The 20,680-nt window shown below is 43.1% G+C and overlaps 1 protein-coding gene across 1 annotated transcript in view; it reads right to left on the minus strand.

Moving 5' to 3' along the window:
* Positions 1–4,412: 4,412 nt before the first annotated feature.
* LOC120027082 (potassium voltage-gated channel subfamily H member 8-like) overlaps positions 4,413–20,680 on the minus strand; it is a 114,195-nt gene continuing 97,927 nt past the window's right edge. The window contains exons 11-15 of the mRNA XM_038971920.1: positions 13,757–13,971; positions 8,290–8,328; positions 6,294–6,589; positions 5,981–6,009; positions 4,413–4,558 (exon numbers count right to left, since the gene is read on the minus strand). Coding sequence (XP_038827848.1) covers positions 4,413–4,558; positions 5,981–6,009; positions 6,294–6,589; positions 8,290–8,328; positions 13,757–13,971 — 725 coding nt within the window. The remainder of the gene's footprint in view (positions 4,559–5,980; positions 6,010–6,293; positions 6,590–8,289; positions 8,329–13,756; positions 13,972–20,680) is intronic.

Raw genomic sequence — 20,680 nt, forward strand, 5'->3', positions numbered from 1 at the left:
GATTACGAACCTCTGCCTACCCTTGACCTGCCCTTTGCCTGCTATTTGTTATAATAAATATTCTGAGAATCGTACTATCCGCCTCCTGTGTCTGCATCTGTGTCTTATCCTGAGTCCTGATAGTACAAACTGGCCATGACTGACCCAGCAGACTCGGGCCAGCTCTGCAACACTGTCTCCTCACAAGGAGCCACCATTGGAAGACATGAGGAGTTACTACATAACCTTATGGAAGGATTCCACACCTTGGCGGAACACCATGACCATGCCATCAGTGCATTGTTGGAACAATTCCGCGGACTATCTATTAGGCAGTAAGCCACAACGGAAACCTCCCAGACTTTCCCCATCCTACCCCGGCTTCCAGAGAACCCCGCTTACATCCTCAGGAACGCTACGCTGGGGATCCTGGAACCTGCCGGGCATTTCTCTCCCAGTGCTCCCTCATTTTTGAGCTGCAGCCCTCTTCATTTCCATTGGACCGTTCAAAGATAGCTTATCTTATAATGCTGAAATCCGGGAGGGCACTCGCCTGGGCTAAGGCGGTGTGGGAGCAACAATTCACAGTTTGCCTTAGGCTGGAGGATTTCGCGGTAGAAGTAAGGAGGGTGTTTGACTCTCCATTGTCTAGAAAAGCGGCGGCTAGGAAGCTACTTCAACCGCGTCAAGACTCCCCTAGTGTGGCAGACTACACGGTAGACTTTCGCATTTTCGCCGCCTAGAGTGCCTGGAACCCGGAATCCCTGTTCAACACGCTCCTTCATGGATTATCGGAGGAAATTAAGGATGAGCTCGCAGCATGGGAGCTGCCCTTGGACCCTGACTCTCTCATAGCGTTGACCATAAGGATCGATGGTTGACTACGGGAACACAGTAGGGAGAGGAGGTCTGACCCCGGGCACACGCATCTGTCCACGGTTTTCCTCATCCTCCGAAGAACCCCGGAAATCCCCGACACCTGCATTCCCGAGAGAATCCAATGTCACCCGAGTTCCCTCAGAAATCATTGAGGACTGTCGACTTGCCTCCTCCGGCGCCCATGCAACTGGGCAGGGCTAGATTGTCCCCTGAGGAACATTTACGCAGACTAAGCTCTAAAAGCTGTCTGCATTGTGAAACTTCAGGACATTACATAGCCACCTGTCCAATAAAAAACCCCAGCTCATCTGTAGGTACGAGTACACTGGTGGGCCATAGAGGGAGTCTCCCAGCTCCCATTACTCGTACTCCTCTCCATGCTATCCTGTTGTGGGGTGAACGGTCTAAATCTCTCCGGGTGCTCATGGACTCTGGGGCCGACGAGAGCTTAATGGACACTACCCTGGTGTCGGAGCTGGGTATCTCCACACAACTCCTCTCTGTTCCCATGGACGCCAGAGCATTGGATGGATGCTCTATTGGCAGGGTCACTCGCAGTATGATTCCTATCAGCCTGTGAGTGTCAGAGAATCACAGTGAGTCCATGCGGTTCCTGCTCATTGAATCTCCTTAGAAGCTACGGCTTCTATCCTGGGTTGGAGCCTGTTCTGCCATGTACATTGCCTCAAGGCGGCACAGCCCATCCCCTAGACGTCCTCCTGTGGACTTGGGTAAAGCCTCGGATCTCTCTGCCGTTCCCGCAGAGCATCAGGAGGTTTTCAACAAGGCCGGGGCCACATCTCTTCCTCCGCATCGACCCTATGACTTCGCCATTGACCTCCTCCATAGCACTACATCACCTCCCGGGAGGCTTTATACCATGTCTGGTCCAGACCAAAACCATGGAAAATGAATTTGTCCTTCTTCCTCCCCTGCGGGCGCAGGGTTCTTCTTTGTTCTTTCTTTCAAGCCTCTCCGGGGGCGACTCTATTCCTGAAGTTGGACCTTCGGAACACCTACCATCTGGTTCCGATATGGGAAGGAGACGAATGGAAGTTAGCCTTTAACACAGCTAGCGGGCACTACGAGTATCTGGTTATGCCATTCGGACTGACCAACGCTCCCCCAGTGTTCCAGCCTCTGGTCAATGATGTGCTCCGTGACATGTGCTCCGTGACATGCTCCGTGAACAGGTTCATGTTTGTCGACCTTGATGACATCCTTGTCTTTTCCCGTTCGGTTCAGGAGCATGTTCTCCATGTCCGACAAGTCCTCCAGTGCCTCCTGGAGAACCAGTTGTTTGTCAAGGCGGAGAAGTGTGAATTTCATTGCTCCACTATCTCCTTTCTGGGATCCATCATCGCTGCCGAGAACATTCAGATGGATCCGAACAAGGTGAGAGTGGTGTTGGTGGCCCCAATCCACATCCAGAGCAGCTGCAACGTTTCCTGAGATTTGCTCATTTCTACCCCCACTTCATCCGGGGCTACAGCACCCTGACTTCCCCCATCTCGGCATTCAACTCACCCAAAGTTCCGTTTACGTGGTCCCAAGCTGCTGACCGGGCCCATCACTACAGCCTCCATCTTAATCCAGGCCCATCCCGTCAGTTTGTGGTGGAGGTCGACACCTCAGACATTGGAGTGGGGGCCGTCCCAGCGTTCTGCCCAGGACCAAAATATATATCCCTGCACTTTCCTTCCCCATCGTCTTAATCCCGCAGAGAGGAACTAGGACGTTGGTAACCGGGAACTTCTTGCGACCAAGATGGCGCCGGAGGAATGGAGACACTGGCTAGAAGGGGTGGAACATCTATTCCTAGTGTGGACCGACCACATCTGGAATATCTCCTCACCATCAAGCGCCTCAACTCAAAGCAGGCTCATTAGGCTCTGTTGTTCACTCGGTTCAATTTCACCGTCTCCTACCACCCTGGGTCCAAGAATGTGAAGCGTGATGTCCTCTCTAGCTTGCATAGCACCGCTGCTACTCCCTCCAATAGATATGGGACTTTATCAAAATTGGATTCGTTTTCAAATTCTTTGTAGGTCTGTGTAATCTGAGGAAAATATGTGTCTCTAATATTGCCATACATTTGGCAGGTTAGGAAGTGCAGCTCAGTTTCCACTTAATTTTGTGTGCAGTGTGCACAGCCTGTCTTCTCTTGAGAGCCAGTTCTGCCTTCTGAGGCCATTCTCAACAGCAAGGCTATGATCAATGAGTTGACGCATATCCCGCGGTAGTTATTAGGGTCAAATTTGTCTCCACTTTTGTGGTTTGGGGTGATCAGCCCTTGGTTACAAATATTGGGGAATATGCCAGAGCTGAGGATGATGTTAAAGAGTTTATTAAGTACAGCCAATTGGAATTTGTGGTCTGTATACATTTCATTTAGGATACCATCAACCCCACAGGCCTTTTTGGGTTGGAGGGTTTGTATGTTGTCCTGTATTCATTCAATGTAATTGGAGAATCCACTGGGTTCTGGTAGTCTTTAACAGATGATTCTAAGATTTTATTTGATCTTGTACATGTTTTTGCTGTTTGTGCTTTGTTATCCTCTTATGGCTGAGATCGGCTAAGGTCCCCTTTAACGGGATCGATTTGACAACAGCCAGTGAAAGTGCAGGGCGCCAAATTCAAACAACAGAAATCTCATAATTAAAATTCCTCAAACATACAAGTATTTCACACCATTTTAAAGATAAACTTGTTGTTAATCCCACCACAGTGTCCGATTTCAAAAAGGCTTTACGACGAAAGCACACCAAACGATTATGTTAGGTCAGTACCTAGTCACAGAAAAACACAGCCATTTTTCCAGCCAAAGAGAGGAGTCACATAAAGCAGAAATAGAGATAAAATGAATCACTAACCTTTTATGATCTTCATCAGATGACACTCATAGGACTTCATGTTACACAATACATGTATGTTTTGTTCGATAAAGTGCATATTTATATCCAAAAATCTCAGAACATGACAAGGGGGGCATATGGGGGAGGGAATGCTGTCACCTCCAGGTAGGTGTTTGTCCCCCTGTGTGCTGAGGGTGTCAGGTTCTTGTCCAGTTCTGGCATTTAGGTCACCACAGACCAGTATATGTCCCTGAGCCTGGAAATTGTTGATCTCCCCTCTAGGATGGAGAAGCTGTCATCGTTAAAGTATGGGGATTCTATTGGGGGGATATAGGTAGCACACGAGGATATTTTTCTCTGTTGAGATAATTTCCTTATTTATTTCTAGCCAGATGTAAAATGTTCCTGTTTTGACTCATTTAAAAGGGTAGGTTAGGTCTGCTCTATACCAAATTAGCATACCCCCTGAGTCGCTTACGTGTTTCACACCTGGTAGTTTGGTGGATGGGGGGGGGGGGGGGGGGGGGGGTTGTTGTGCTGGTCTGTTTTGTGGGCTTGTTCTGTCTGGATTGTGTGGACTAGCTCTCTCAGCTCCACTATGTCTCTCTCCAGCTCTGTGAATTTATCCCTCTCAATGATGGAGGAACAGTGCAGTTGTGGGACCTGGGTGTGTTCAGTGCTGGGGGGTTGACTATCCTAGTCTGTAGGACAGTTTGAAGAGGTGTGATCAGACTCACTCAGGATTGGGGAGTCGTCACAGAGGGAGAGCTTAATCTGCTGTGCTCTCTCTTTGATCCTGTAAAAGTCCTGCTGGAACTGCATGAGGATGCCCTGCACCATTACTGTCCCAGACTTGTAGACATTGACAGAGGTTATTTCAATTTCCTCAATGTCTAGTATTCTGAGTTTCCACCCTGGGCCAATACCCTCTCTTTTGACATGGGGTAGTGTGCTCTTATAGCACTGTGCCATGCCAGGGGATGGTCTGTGTAGAAAATGAAGTTGCTTACGTTCCCCTCTTTGTAGCAGTCAGCAAATAGTGTTTCTGGGTTGTCCTTGAGAAGGTTTTTTTTGTACTTATTCCGTGTAGTTTTTTAAAATATCCATGGGGTACTGTATTGTAATAACCTCTGGACAGGGATAAGCCATGGGGGCTTCAAAGGGCCTCAACATTTGGGTGGGGGGGTGGGGGGGCTGTGAAACTCTCCTGCCATTGTTAGGCTCAATGGTTTTCACACCTCTCACTTCACACCTCAGTGTTAATTGAAGTTGCAGCCAGGTCAGTTTCTTTCCCTAGCAGCTTGGTAGCTTAGTAGCCTTATTTATTAAGCTTTATATAACAAAATTACCTAGAGATTATTGTCTTTTACTTTTTGGCTTCAGAAGTAGGTTCAGTCTGAACATTACTCACTCAGTGTTGTGTTGGATGGTATTTCCAGGTTCTGCTGTGTTTCTTCTGCAGGTTCTGGTTTGTTAGAAGTGTTTTTTATTGATAGTCCTTGGTAGTGATAATCCATTCAGGTAAGTAAGGTTTTAGGTATAGAATTGTGTTTGAAGGTTTTGATGTTGAACTTAGTATCCTGTATAAGTCCTTGCGAAAAAATTATAGTTTACATTTATCCAACTGTAAATTCTATCTTCTTGCAGAAGAACTCAGCATCTCTCTCTCTCTCAATTTGTTCAAAACTGTTAAACTATTGTCTTTCTCTCTCTTTGAGTCAACTACTCACTGCATTGTATGCACTACATTGCTAGCTAGGTGTAGCTAATGCATTCAGTACTAGATTCATTGTCTGATCCTTTGATTGGGAGGACAATACAGCTGCAAAGTCAAAACTGGCTATATTGTAAAAAATTAGCTTTTTGGTCTTCATTTTAGGTTTGGGTTAGGCATTAGGGTTAACAGTGTGGTTAAGGTTAGCGTTCAAATCTGATTTGATGACTTTGTGCCAGCTATTAACCTGTGCCTCTTAATGGAATTACTGAGTTTGGGTAATCCAAAAGTTACGTTACCGATTACAATGTTGGACAGGTAACTGTGGCTGTGGTGATGGTTGTGGTGCTGGTTGTGGTTGGGGTGCTGTTTGTGGTCATGGTGATGACTGTGGTTGTGGTGGTGGTTGTTGTTGTGGTTTTGATTGTGGTGGTGGGGTGGTGGGGGTTGTGGTTGTGTGAACCTGTAAATGTGGCAGGTGCATTCCCTGGACCGCTGACTGGACAGGCTCGACTGGGAGAGAAGGAGAACAGTGGAGAGGTCTCTGTACCTTCAGTATCCTCTGTACCGTCCACAACCCTGGAGAATGAGAGAGGGAGACAGAGAGGGAGGGAGAGGTAGAGCAGAGAGAAAGAGAGAGAGGTAGAGAAGAGAGAAAGAGAGAGGTAGAGAAGAGAGAAGAAAGAGAGAGAGAGAGAGTGAAATAGAAAGAGAGAGAAGCGGAGGGAGAGGGAGAGAGGAAAAGAGGGAGAGAGACGGGGAAGGGAAGGGAGAGAGAGTGACAGATTAGACATGTGGACTGATAGACAACTGACAAAAATAATTGACCAGTCAGTAGATTGCGCAATAGTATTAGCTCTTACCTAGGGCTGAGGTTGGAGGGGTCTAGCGTGGTGAGAGCTTTCTGGCGGATCTGGATCTTCTTCCTCAGTTTCCTAGTGCTCTGGTGTGTTACTTCTCTGCCGCTGTGCAACTCTCTCGCCATCCCGGCTCTACCCGGTGGAGACTTCACAGAAGACACCTCTCTGGTGTACAGGACGCTGTTCCGCACCAATCCCGGAGATACAGATGCCAACTCATCTTCCTCCTCCTCTTCCTCCTGGTTCTCAATGATGGATGGATAGCACTGGATCACTCGTCCGTTGCCTCTCCCCTCTGTCTGCAGAGAGCGAGGAGAGAAAGAAAGAGGATGTAGGACAGAGAGCATTTGTTGGAAATTTAAACATCATTCCCTTAGCCTTCATTTAATTTCACAGACAGACAGGCAACATCACTTCTGTTTGCAGTCGCACAATAAACTCAATTTTGGGGACACCTAGTTATACTGATGAATCTGGGTGCTACGGAATTGAGAGAGCAGAAGGTTGCTGTAACTGTTTATTTTATTTAACCTTTATTTAACTAGGCAAGTCAGTTAAGAACAAATTCTTATTTACAATGAGGGCCTACCCCGGCCAACCCTACCCTAACCCGAACGACGCTGGGCCAATTGTGCGCCGCCCTATAACTAAATGACTGTCTGGAACAGACAACACCATTGAGACCAGTACAGGATTCCATTGTACTGTGTGTCAGCCAAACGTCCACCTCAGAGTAGAATGTTCTATTTCCATAACAACTAAAGTTCTCTCAGGGTTCTGTGCTGCCAAGGCTGACTCAAGCACCTGCTCAGGTAACTAGTAACTGTAACGGATTACATTTAGAAAGTAACCTACCCAACCCTGGCTGTAATGAACAGCGTGAACCTGACCTCAATGATTCTGATACCCTTTGAACACCCAATGAGTCAGATCTAGACTGCTAATCACATGCAATATGAGATGCTGATGGAGTAAAAAAAACATGGAATTTATAAGCAGAAAATGCATGAAATGTCTTTTGATTGATGATCTATGTTCTCTATCTTAGTCAAAAGTAAATCACAGTTGAGGTTATTGAATCCAACTACTGAATGAGATTCAAAACACTCATTGAAACAGCTGATGTCTAAATTATTACTGGCTCTGTGTACGCACATACACTCGCACACACACACTACCCCCCTACACCCTCCTTCACACACTGCAGCCCCCCTACCCCTCTCTGTTTAATAACCTGATCTAATACTGTTCCCACATTTCTACTCCTAATTCCATCACTTCCTCTTGTGAATAATGAATGGTGCTCCGCTCTGCTGTGTAATTGAACGAGTCGCCAAAGTTTCCCCGGCAGTCCGTCAATCAAATCAGCTCTTAAATTCAAACTTCCCCCACCAATTAATATCCCTCCATCACCTCATCCCTCATTCCCCTCCTTTTTCTGCCTCCGAACCCTTCCTCCCATCTCTCCATCACCATTAAAACTAATTCATTTTGGGACAGTTTTTAAAGGGGCTCTGGGTGGCCATTCAAAAACCCCCAGGATAATTTCTAGAACCGCTGACTCTATAAAGTCTCCGTTCAATCCTATTTTCTTTGTTTTACATAAGATAGACCCAACATTGTTATAGGAATGTTTGAGAACTGTTATTGGATATATTGGACATTGTTTCAATATCATAGTTATAATTGTCACATACACTGGATAGGTGCAGTGAAATGTGTTGTTTTACAGGGTCAGCCAACGTAGCACAACAGGTGCAGTGAAATGTGTTGTTTTACAGGGTCAGCCAACGTAGCAGTGAAATGTGTTGTTTTACAGGGTCAGCCATAGTAGTAGGGCACCCCTGGAACAAGCTAGGGGTTTTGTGCTTTCTTCAAGGGCACAGACAGGTTTTTCACCTTGTCGGCTCGGGTAATCGAACCAGTAACTCTGCAGTTACTGGCCCAACGCTCTAACCACTAGGCTACCTGCCGCCCCCAGCGTCTGCTGAGCCAGTACCTGTGTGTCCAATGGTTTGGTGGACAATCTGGATATGACCTGTAAAAAGATGGAAGAGAAAAGGGAGTGAATTCAACATGTCTATATTATTAGCACAGCCCAACCAAGATGTTATCCTTCCTCTCAGAAACTGTTAGTGGTAGAAAAAGTAACCAATTGTTATGCTTAAGTAAAAGTAAAGGAAAGGGAAAGGAGGATACCTAGTCAGTTGTACAACTGAATGCATTCAACTGAAACCCCCCTCTGAATCAGAGAGGTGCGGGGGGCTGCCATAATTGACATCCACGTCTTCGGCGCCCGGGGAACAGTTGCCCAGGGGCAGAACGACAGATTTTTACCTTGTCAGCTCAGGGATTCCATCCAGCAACCTTTAGGTTACTGGCACAACACTCTAAGGTACCTTAATAGAAAATGGCTCAAGTAAAAGTGAAAGTCACCCAGTAAAATAGTACTTGAGTAAAAGTCTAAAAGTATTTGGTTTTAAATATACTAGTATCAAAAGTACATGTAATTGCTAAAATATACTTAAGTTCCAAAAGTAAAAAGTACAAATAATTTAAAATTCCTTATATTTAGCAAACCAGGCAGCGCAATTTTCTTATTTTTTAAATGTATGGATAGCCAGTGGCACACTTCAACATTCAAACATAATTTGGGGCGGCAGGGAGCCTAGTGGTTAGAGCGTTGAACTAGTAGCCGGAAGGTTGCAAGATCAAATCCCTGAGCTGACAAGGTAAAAATGGGTCGCTCTGCCCCTGAACAAGGCAGTTAAACCACTGTTCCTAGGCCATCATTGAAAATAAGGTAAGATACTTTTTTGTTTTTACTAACAAAGCATTTGTGTTTAGTGAGTCTGCCAGGTCAGACGCATTAGGGATGACCAGGGATGTTCTTTTGATAAGTATGTGAATTTGACCATTTTCTGTCCTGCTATGCATTTAAAATGTAAAAAGTACTTTTGGGTGTCAGGGAAAATGTATGGAGTAAAAAGTACATTATTTTCTTTAGGAATGTAGTGAAGTGAAAGTAAAAGTTGTAAAAAAATGTAAATAGTAAAGTAAAGTACAGATACCCCCAAAAACGATTTAAGTAGTACTTTAAAGTATTTTTACTTAAGTACTTTACACCACTTAAAACTGTGTATGACATAATGTTGTTACACGAAATCTCTTCTGAGATAACCCCTCTTCTAACCTTCCCCCAAGTCTCTGTCCTTATTTTGGGCTGCCGCTCTTAATACTTTAGTTTCACATGTTGCCCTGCAGCAGTGTCTGAGGGTGTGTATGAGTGTTGGTTCTTCTATCCTTGTGGGGACCTAAAATCCCCAAAAGTCCACCCAAGGATAGTAAAACAAGGAGAATTTGACAAAGGCTATTTTAATCTTAGGGGTTAGGTTTACAATTAGGGTTAGGGTAAGGGGTTAGTGGTTAAGTTTAGGGTTAGGATTTAGGTTTAGGGTTTGGATTAGGGTTAGGGTTAGGGTTAGGGTTAGGGTTAGGGTTAGGGTTATGGTAAGGGTAAGGGTAAGGGTTAGGTTTAGGTAAAGTAGGATATTGAATGGAAATGAATTTTAGGTCCCCATGAGGACAGAAGGAAATAATGTGTGTGTGTGTGTGTGTGTGTGTGTGTGTGTGTGTGTGTGTGTGTGTGTGTGTGTGTGTGTGTGTGTGTGTGTGTGTGTGTGTGTGTGTGTGTGTGTGTGTGTGTGTTTGAAAGTGGGACAGTGTTATTTGGGCAGCAGGAGGAGACACACCAGACTGTAATTACAGCAGCAGCACAGGCTATTCCTGCACTTCATCTTCTCTCTCTCTGGCTCTCTCTATATCCTCACTCACTCTCTCTATATATATATCCTCCCTCTACCTCTCTTCTCTCTCTATATCCTCACTCTACCTCTCTTCACTCTCTCTGGCTCTCTCTATATCCTCACTCACTCTCTCTCTATATCCTCACTCACCCTCTCTCTATATCTTCACTCACTCTCTCTCTATATATACATCCTCACTCACTCTCGCTCTCTATATATCCTCACTCACTCTCTCTCTATATATATCCTCCCTCTACCTCTCTTCTCTCTCTATATCCTCACTCTACCTCTCTTCACTCTCTCTGACTCTCTCTATATCTTCACTCACTCTCTCTCTATATCCTCACTCACTCTCTCTCTATATCTTCACTCACTCTCTCTCTATATATACATCCTCACTCACTCTCGCTCTCTATATATCCTCACTCACTCTCTCTATATATATATCCTCCCTCTATCTCTCTTCTCTCTCTATATCCTCACTCTACCTCTCTTCACTCTCTCTGGCTCTCTCTATATCCTCACTCACTCTCTCTCTATATCCTCACTCACTCTCTCTCTATATATACATCCTCACTCACTCTCTCTCTCTCTATATCCTCACTCACTCTCTCTCTATATATATCCTCACTCTACCTCTCTCCACTCTCTCTGTCTCTCTCTATGTGCTCACACTACCTCGATTCTTACTGTGAAATGAAACAATGTTTAATAGTAGTGACAACAGGACTAGAATACAAGTATTGTTAAGTGGTATTAATTTTGCATTAAATATAATAAAATATAATATACCAGTAAACATGACTTATGTGGTACTAGTGTCATGGCAGTACTGTTGTCACTGAGAGTAATGTGTGTGTGTGTGTGTGTGTGTGTGTGTGTGTGTGTGTGTGTGTGTGTGTGTGTGTGTGTGTGTGTGTGTGTGTGTGTGTGTGTGTGTGTGTGTGTGTGTGTGTGTGTGTGTGTGTGTGTGTGTGTTTGAAAGTGGGACAGTGTTATTTGGGCAGCAGGAGGAGACACACCAGACTGTAATTACAGCAGCAGCACAGGCTATTCCTGCACTTCATCTTCTCTCTCTCTGGCTCTCTCTATATCCTCACTCACTCTCTCTATATATATATCCTCCCTCTACCTCTCTTCTCTCTCTATATCCTCACTCTACCTCTCTTCACTCTCTCTGGCTCTCTCTATATCCTCACTCACTCTCTCTCTATATCCTCACTCACTCTCTCTCTATATCTTCACTCACTCTCTCTCTATATATACATCCTCACTCACTCTCTCTCTATATATATCCTCCCTCTACCTCTCTTCTCTCTCTATATCCTCACTCTACCTCTCTTCACTCTCTCTGGCTCTCTCTATATCTTCACTCACTCTCTCTCTATATCCTCACTCACTCTCTCTCTATATCTTCACTCACTCTCTCTCTATATATACATCCTCACTCACTCTCGCTCTCTATATATCCTCACTCACTCTCTATATATATATATCCTCCCTCTATCTCTCTTCTCTCTCTATATCCTCACTCTACCTCTCTTCACTCTCTCTGGCTCTCTCTATATCCTCACTCACTCTCTCTCTATATCTTCACTCACTCTCTCTATATATCTTCACTCACTCTCTCTCTATATATACATCCTCACTCACTCTCTCTCTCTCTCTATCCTCACTCACTCTCTCTCTCTATATATATCCTCACTCTACCTCTCTCCACTCTCTCTGTCTCTCTCTATGTGCTCACACTACCTCGATTCTTACTGTGAAATGAAACAACGTTTAATAGTAGTGACAACAGGACTAGAATACAAGTATTGTTAATTGGTATTAATTTTGCATTAAATATAATAAAATATAATATACCAGTAAACATGACTTATGTGGTACTAGTGTCATGGCAGTACTGTTGTCACTGAGAGTAATGTGTGTGTGTGTGTGTGTGTGCGCGTGTGTGTGTGTGTGTGTGTGTGTGTGTGTGTGTGTGTGTGTGTGTGTGTGTGTGTGTGTGTGTGTGTGTGTGTGTGTGTGTGTGTGTGTGTGTGTGTGTGTGCGTGCGTGCGTGCGTGCTTGTGCGCATGTGCACAGAGAAAAAATATAAATAATAGAAAAATAATAGCAAAAGGAATAAATACACAATGAATAACGATAACTTGGCTATATCCACAGTGGACCAGTACCGAGTCGATGTGCATGGGTACGAGGAAATTGAGTTAGATATTTACATATAGGTAGGGATAAAATGACTAGTCAACATGATAGATAATAAACAGTAGCAGCAGCGTATGTGATGAGTCAAAAGAGTCAGTGCAAAATGGGTCAATGCAGAAGGTCCGGGTAGCTATTCGTTAACAATTTAACTAACTATTTAGAAGTCTTATGGCTTGGGTGTAGAAGCTGTTTAGGGTCCGGTTGGTTCCAGACTTAGTGCATTAGTACTGCTTGCCATGTGGTAGCAGAGAGAACAATCTGTGACTTGGGTGACTTTGCCAATTCTGAGGGCCTTCCTCTGACACCGGCTGGTATAGAGGTCCTGGATGGCGGGGAGCTCGGCACCTGTGATGTACTAGGCCGTACACACTACCCTCTGAAGCGCCTTGCGGTTGGATGCCAAGCAGATGCCATACCAAGCGGTGATGCAGCAAGTCAAGATGCTCTCAATGGTGCAGCTGTAGAATGTCTTGAGGATCTGAGGGCCCATGCCGAATCTTTTCAGCCTCCTGAGGGGGAAGAGGCATTGTTGTGCCCTCTTCACGACGGTGTTGCTGTGTGTGGACCATGATAATTCCTTAGCGATGTGGACACTGAGGAACTTGAAGCTCTCGACCAATAGAGGGTATTTAGCCCATCTGGTAGGCTCACATCACTGGACAGCTCGCGACTGGGTTTCCCTTTGTAATCCGTGATAGTTTACAAGCCCTGCCACATCCGACAAGCGTCAGAGCCAGTGTAGTAGGATTCGATCTTGGTCCTGTATGGACATTTTGCCTGTTTGATGGTTCGTCGGAGGGCGTAGCGAGATTTCTTATAAGCGTCCGGATTAGAGTCCCGCTCCTTGAAAGCGGCAGCTCTAGCTTTTAGCTCAGTGCGAATGTTGCCTGTAATCCATGGCTTCTGGTTGGGATATGTACTTGCGGTCACTGTGGGGACGATGTCGTCAATGCACTTAATAATGATGCTGGTGACTGATGTGGTGTACTCCTCAATGCCATCGGATGAATCCCGGAACATATTCCAGTCTGTGCTAGTGAAACAATCCTGTAGTTTAGCATCCACTTCATCGGACCACTTCCGTATTGAGCGCGTCACTGGTACTTCCTGTTTGAGTTTTTGCTTGTAAGCAGGAATCAGGAGGAAAGAGTTATTGTCAGATTTGCCAAAGGGAGGGCGAAGAAGAGCTTTGTGTCTCTGTATGTGGAGTAAAAGGTGATGAAGAGTTTTTCCCCCTCTACTTGCACAGGTGACATGCTGGTAGAAATGAGTTCAAACGGATTTCAGTTTTCCTGCAGTAAAGTCACTGGCCATTAGGAGCGCCACCTCCGGATGAGCATTTTCTTGTTTTCTTATGGCCCTATACAGCTTGTTGAGCATGGTCTTAGTGTGTGTGTGTGTGCGTGCCTGCTTCCATGTGTAACTGTGTGGGTGTTTTACGTCACTCACATGGCACTCGTGTCCCTCCCTCAGGTTGTATGTGAGGTCCAGCTGGATGTCTTGGACAAAGCGGCTGGTGTACTCTGGGTAGAGGTCCAGTACCTCATACAGACCACTCAGGTTGATACACTGCAGGTCACAGTAGGTTAGGGCCTTCACATCTGCATTGGTCTTTATCACCCGGTCATCTATAGACATGTTGGCCCCGATCAGGTCACCCTTACCTGGGGAGGGAGAGGGAGTGGTGGAGGTTTCAGACAGAGAGTTCTAAACATAGAAATATAATTTCTAGAATAAACAAAGCCCCCTACCATGTAATTTCTAGGGCTGTACTTCTGTGTCATGGAATGTTCTTAATACATGGCCATAAGTTAAAAACACAAAACAGAATCTGATCAGTCATAGATCATAGTTAGAATACAACATATCATATGTTTCATGTCATAAAGTGACACTATCTTTCTGTTTACTCTGCCCTCATTTTCTTGTGTGTACTGTGTTGGATGTCTGATTAGATTTGATTAGGATCTCTTTTTTTTGGGGGGGGGGGGGGTTGGCAGAGATGGGCAGTAATTCTGTTACATGTGTTTGAAATATGTATTTAATTTACTTCAATTACTATTTTGTGGCCCCCTTTCACCCTGCATTGGTGTCAGAAGACTGATAGCCCTATGGTGTGATAAGAGTGTCTGCTAACTGAACTAAATACACTACAAGACCAAAAGTACGTGTTAGATAGATAGCAGTGGCGTAAAGTACTTTTGGGGGGTATCTGTACTATACTTTACTATTTCTATTTTTGGCTACTTTTACTTTTACTTCACTACATTCCAGGGGAAAAAAGTATTTTTTACTCCATATATTTTCCCTGACACCCAAAATTAAATTTATTTTGACAGGAAAATTGTCCAATTCACACACTTATCAAGAGAATATCCCTAGTCATCCCTATTGCATCTGATCTGGCAGACTCACTAAACATAAATGCTTCATTTGTAGATTATGTCTGAGTGTTGGAGTGTGCCCCTGGCTATCCGTCAATAAAAAAATAAAAAAGTAGTTTGCTTAATATAAGGAAAATAAGCAGTTTGAAATTATTTATACTGTTACTTTTGATACTTAAGTACATTTTAGCAATTCCATTTACTTTTGATACTTAAGTATTTTTTTTAAACATAACACTTTTAGACTTTTACTCAAGTAGTATTTTACTAGTTTACTTTTGAGTAATTTTCTATTAAGGTATCTTTACATTTACTCAAGTATGACAATTTAGTACTTTTTCCACCACTGATAGATAGTTAGTTAGTTCGATAGTTGGTTAGTTCGATAGATAATTAGATAGATAGTTGGTTAGTTCGATAGTAAGTTACATAGATAGTTGGTTAGTTCGATAGTTGGTTAGTTGGTTAGTTCGAAAGTTGGTTAGTTCGATAGTTGGTTAGTTCAACAGTTGGTTAGTTCGATAGATAGTTGGTTAGTTCGATAGTTGGATAGTTGGTTGGTTCGACAGTTGGGTAGTTGGTTGGTTAGTTCGATAGATAGTTGGTTAGTTTGTTAGTTCGACAGCTAGTTGGTTAGTTCGACAGATAGTTGGTCAGTTCGACAGATAGTTGGTTAGTTCGACAGTTGGTCGGTTAGTTCGACAGTTGGTAGGTTAGTTCGACAGTTGGATAGTTGGTTAGTTCGACAGTTAGTTGGTTAGTTCAATAGTTGGTTATTTCGATAGATAGTTGGTTGGTTAGTTCGACAGTTGGTTGGTTAGTTCGACAGTTAGTTGATTAGTTCCACAGTTGGTTGGTTAGTTCCACAGTTGGTTGGTTAGTTCCACAGTTGGTTAGTTCAATAGTTGGTTAGTTCAATAGTTGGTTAGTTAGTTCAATAGTTAGTTGGTTAGTTCGACAGTTGGATAGTTAGTTAGTTCGACAGTTAGTTGGATAGTTCGATAGTTGGTTATTTCGATAGATAGTTGGTTGGTTAGTTCAACAGTTGGCTGATTAGTTCGACAGTTAGTTGGTTAGTTCGACAGTTGGTTGGTTAGTTCGACAGTTGGTTGGTTAGTACGACAGTTGGTTAGATCGAGAGTTGGTTAGTTCAATAGTTGGTTAGTTAGTTCGACAGTTAGTTGGTTAGTTCGATAGTTGGTTATTTCGATAGATAGTTGGTTGGTTAGTTCGACAGTTGGTTGGTTAGTTCGACAGTTGGATGGTTAGTTCGACAGTTGGTTAGTTTGACAGTTGGTTGGTTAGTTCAATAGTTGGTTAGTTTGACGGTTGGTTGGTTAGTTCGACAGTTGGTTGGTTAGTTCGACAGTTGGTTAGTTTGACAGTTGGTTAGTTTGACAGTTGGTTGGTTAGTTCGACATTTGGTTAGTTTGACAGTTGGTTGGTTAGTTTGACAGTAGGTTAGTTTGACAGTTGGTTGGTTAATTCGATAGATGGTTAGTTTGATAGTTAGTTGGTTAGATAGATAGTTGGATAGATAGATAGTTGGTTAGTTGGTTAGTTAGTTCGATAGTTGGTTAGTTCGATAGTTGGTTAGATAGATAGTTGGTTAGTTGGTTAGTTTGGTAGTTAGTTCGATAGTTGGTTAGATAGATAGTTGGTTAGTTGGTTAGTTTGGTAGTTAGTTCGATAGTAGGTTAATTCCATAGTTGGTTAGTTCAATAGATACAGTGTATTCGGAAAGTATTCAGATCCCTTCCCTTTTTCCACATAGATAATTAGATAGATAGTTGGTTAGTTCGATAGTAAGTTACATAGATAGTTGGTTAGTTTGATAGTAAGTTACATAGATAGTTGGTTAGTTGGTTAGTTCGATAGTTACTTGGTTAGTTCGAAAGTTGGTTAGTTCGATAGATAGTTGGTTAGTTCGATAGATAGTTGGTTAGTTCGATAGTTGGATAGTTGGTTGGTTCGACAGTAGGTTAGTTCGACAGTTAGTTGGTTAGTTCGACAGTTAGTTGGTTTGTCAGACAGTTAGTTGGTTAGCTCGACAGTTGGTTAGTTCGACAGTTGGTTAGTTGGATAGTTGGTTAGTTCGATAGTTGGTTAGTTCGATAGTTAGTTACATAGATAGTTGGTATGTTGGATAGCTGGTTAGTATGGCAGTTAGTTGGTTAGTTCGGCAGTTGGTTAGTTCGACAGTTGGTTAGTTCGATAGTTGGTTAGTTCGATAGTTAGTTACATAGATAGTTGGTTTGTTGGATAGTTGGTTAGTTGGATAGTTGGTTAGTTCGACAGTTAGTTGGTTAGTTTGACAGTTGTTGGTTAGTTCGACAGTTGGTTAGTTCGACAGTTGGTTAGTTCGACAGTTGGTTTGTTAGTTAGACAGTTGGTTAGTTGGTTAGTTCGATAGTTGGTTAGATTGATATTTAGTTACATAGATAGTTGGTTAGTTGATCTAGTTCAACAGTTGGTTGGTTAGTTCAACAGTTGGTTGGTTAGTTCAACAGTTGGTTGGTTAGTTCAACAGTTGGTTGGTTAGTTCGACAGTTGGTTAGTTAGTTCGACAGTTGGTTAGTTTGACAGTTGGTTAGTTCGAAAGTTGGTTAGTTTAACAGTTCATTAGTTCAATAGTTGGTTTTTAGTTCGATAGTTAGTTGGTTAGTTCGACAGTTGGTTAGTTGGTTCGTTCGATAGTTGGTTACATAGATAGTTGGTTAGTTCGATAGTTGGATAGTTGGTTAGTTTGATAGTTGGATAGTTTGTTAGTTTGACAGTTAGTTGGTTAGTTGGTTAGTTCGATAGTTGGCTAGTTCGATAGATAGTTGGTTAGTTGGTTAGTTCGACAGTTAGTTGGTTAGTTCTACAATTGGTTGATAGTTAGACAGTTGGTTAGTTGGTTAGTTTGATAGTTGTTTAGTTCGATAGTTAGTTACATAGATAGTTGTTTAGTTGGATAGTTGGTTAGTTCGACAGTTAGTTGGTTAGTTCGATAGTTGGTTGGTTCGATAGATAGTTGGTTAGTTGGTTAGTTCAATAGTTGGTTAGTTGGTTAGTTCAATAGTTGGATAGTTCGATAGATAGTTGGTTAGTTTGACAGTTGGTTGGTTAGTTGGATAGTTGGTTAGTTGGTTAGTTCAATAGTTGGTTAGTTCGATAGATAGTTGGTTAGTTAGACAGTTGGTTGGTTAGTTTGACAGTTGGTTGGTTAGTTCGACAGTTGGTTCGTTCAACAGTTGGTTAGTTACATAGCTAGTTGGTTAGTTGGATAGATAGTTGGTTATTTCAACAGTTAGTTGGTTCGACAGTTAGTTGGTTAATTCGGTAGTTGGTTATTTCGATAGATAGTTGGTTAGTTCGACAGTTGGTTGGTTAGGTTGACAGTTGGTTAGTTCGACAGTTGGTTGGTTATTTCGATAGTTGGTTGGTTAGTTTGACAGTTGGTTAGTTCAACAGTTGGTTGGTTAGTTCGATAGTTGGTTAGTTGGTTAGTTCGAAAGTTGGTTAGTTCGATAGATGGTTAGTTCGATAGATAGATAGTTGGTTAGTTCAATAGTTGGTTAGTTCAATAGATAGATAGTTGGTTAGTTCAACAGTTGGTTGGTTAGTTTGACGGTTGGTTAGTTTGACAGTTGGTTAGTTCGACAGTTGGTTGGTTAGTTCGATAGTTGATTAGTTCGATAGTTAGATAGATAGATAGTTGGTTAGTTCAATAGCTGGTTAGTTCGATAGATAGATAGTTGGTTAGTTCAACAGTTGGTTGGTTAGTTCGACAGTTGGTTGGTTAGTTTGACAGTTGGTTAGTTTGACAGTTGGTTAGTTTGACAGTTGGTTAGTTCAATAGTTAGTTAGTTCAATAGTTAGTTACATAGATAGTTGGTTAGTTCGATAGTTGGATAGTTTGTTAGTTCGACAGTTAGTTGGTTAGTTCGATAGTTGGTTAGTTTAATAGATAGTTGGTTAGTTCGACAGTTGGTTGGTTAGTTCGACAGTTGGTTGGTTAGTTCCACAGTTGGTTGGTTGGTTCCACAGTTGGTTGGTTAGTTCCACAGTTGGTTGGTTGGTTCCACAGTTGGTTGGTTAGTTCGACAGTTGGCTGGTTAGGTTGACAGTTGGTTAGTTCGACAGTTGGTTGGTTATTTCGATAGTTGGTTGGTTAGTTTGACAGTTGGTTAGTTCGACAGTTGGTTAGTTCGACAGTTGGTTAGTTCAATAGTTGGTTAGTTCAACAGTTGGTTAGTTGGTTAGTTCGACAGTTGGTTAGTTGGTTAGTTTGATAGTTGGTTCGTTTGATAGTTAGTTACATGGATAGTTGGTTAGTTCGATAGTTGGTTAGTTTGATAGATAGTTGGTTGGTTAGTTCGACAGTTGGTTAGTTTGACAGTTGGTTGGTTAGTTCGACAGTTGATTAGTTAGTTCGATAGTTGGTTAGTTCGATAGTTAGTTGGTTAGTTCGATAGTTTGATAGTTAATTCGACAGTTGGTTAGTTCGATAGTTGGTTAGTTTGGTAGTTAGTTCGATAGTTGGTTAGTTTGATAGTAGGTTAGTTCCATAGTTGGTTAGTTCAATAGATACAGTGTATTCGGAAAGTATTCAGATCCCTTCCCTTTTTCCACATTTGTGACCGGTTTCAGGAAACTAGGCGTATGTCTCGGGTTACCACTTCATAGGAGAGCTGTTATTAAAATGCTTTTTTGGCAGAAATGCCTTCTCTAACATGTAAACTTTCATGTGCCTTAATAACAAACTTGTATGCAATCTGCAGTATGAATAAAATTGTTAAATTACGAGCCAAGTTGGTTTGGCCAAAGAAAAAAAAGGCAGCAACCTTCCCGCTAGCCATGATTGGCTGAGATAATGAGTGGGCTGGACATGCCGAGGGATGAGTTTGGATTGGTCTGCCATATAGCACGCTTCTGTCTATTTGAGCTGGTTAGTATGTCTAGGTAATCCTGTCGAATGCTGCTCTTCAAAAATCTATTCTGTATTACAACTGCATACGTTTTGTTCTCCAATTTCTGGTTTTTGAAATCAGTTGAATTTGAGTATGATAGCTAAAGAGATGGAGAAAACACCTGTCTACAAATTACATCTTCAAACTGAGGGCAGCCATGGCATCTGACAGGAGACGCATCCAACCATGAATGATGTATACGGGTAAGATAGTCTAGCTAGCTACATTCAGATATTACACGTTTCTAATTTTGACAGAAAGAGCCATTTGCTTAGCTAGCTATAGCCTAATGTTAGCTAGCTAACATTGAACCTGGTTGGTTAATTACCTGCAGATTCATGCAGGGTAGTAACGTCATGAGTTGGGATTATGCTTCATTGTTTACCTAGCTAGCTAGCTACAGGTCTTAATGTAACAGTATAACTTTAAACCGTCCCCTCGCCCCGACACGGGCGCGAACCAGGTACCCTCTGCACACATCAACAACTGACACCCACGAAGCGTCGTTACCCATCGCTCCACAAAAGCCGCGGCCCTTGCAGAGCAAGGGGCAACATTACTTCTAGGTTTCAGAGCAAGTGACGTAACTGATTGAAACGCTAGTAGCGCGTACCCGCTAACTAGCTAGCCATTTCACATCCGTTACACTCACCCCCCTTTCAACCTCCTCCTTTTCCGCAGCAACCAGTGATCCGGGTCAACAGCATCGATGTAACAGTATAACTTTAAACCGTCCCCTCGCCCCGACACGGGCGCGAACCAGGGGCCCTCTGCACACATCAAAAACGGTCGCCCACGAAGCATCGTTACCCATCGCTCCACAAAGGCCACGGCCCTTGCAGAGCAAGGGGCAACATTACTTCTAGGTTTCAGAGCAAGTGACGTAACTGATTGAAACGCTAGTAGCGCGTACCCGCTAACTAGCTAGCCATTTCACATCCGTTACATTAACAAAAGACTTCACTATGCAAGTAACCATTTCGGGTGCATTCATAATTCAGTCTGGCAATCTACTTCGATTTCAGAGCACTCTC

The sequence above is a fragment of the Salvelinus namaycush genome, chromosome 32 (assembly GCF_016432855.1).
Source record: "Salvelinus namaycush isolate Seneca chromosome 32, SaNama_1.0, whole genome shotgun sequence".
NCBI classification, from domain to species: domain Eukaryota; kingdom Metazoa; phylum Chordata; class Actinopteri; order Salmoniformes; family Salmonidae; genus Salvelinus; species Salvelinus namaycush.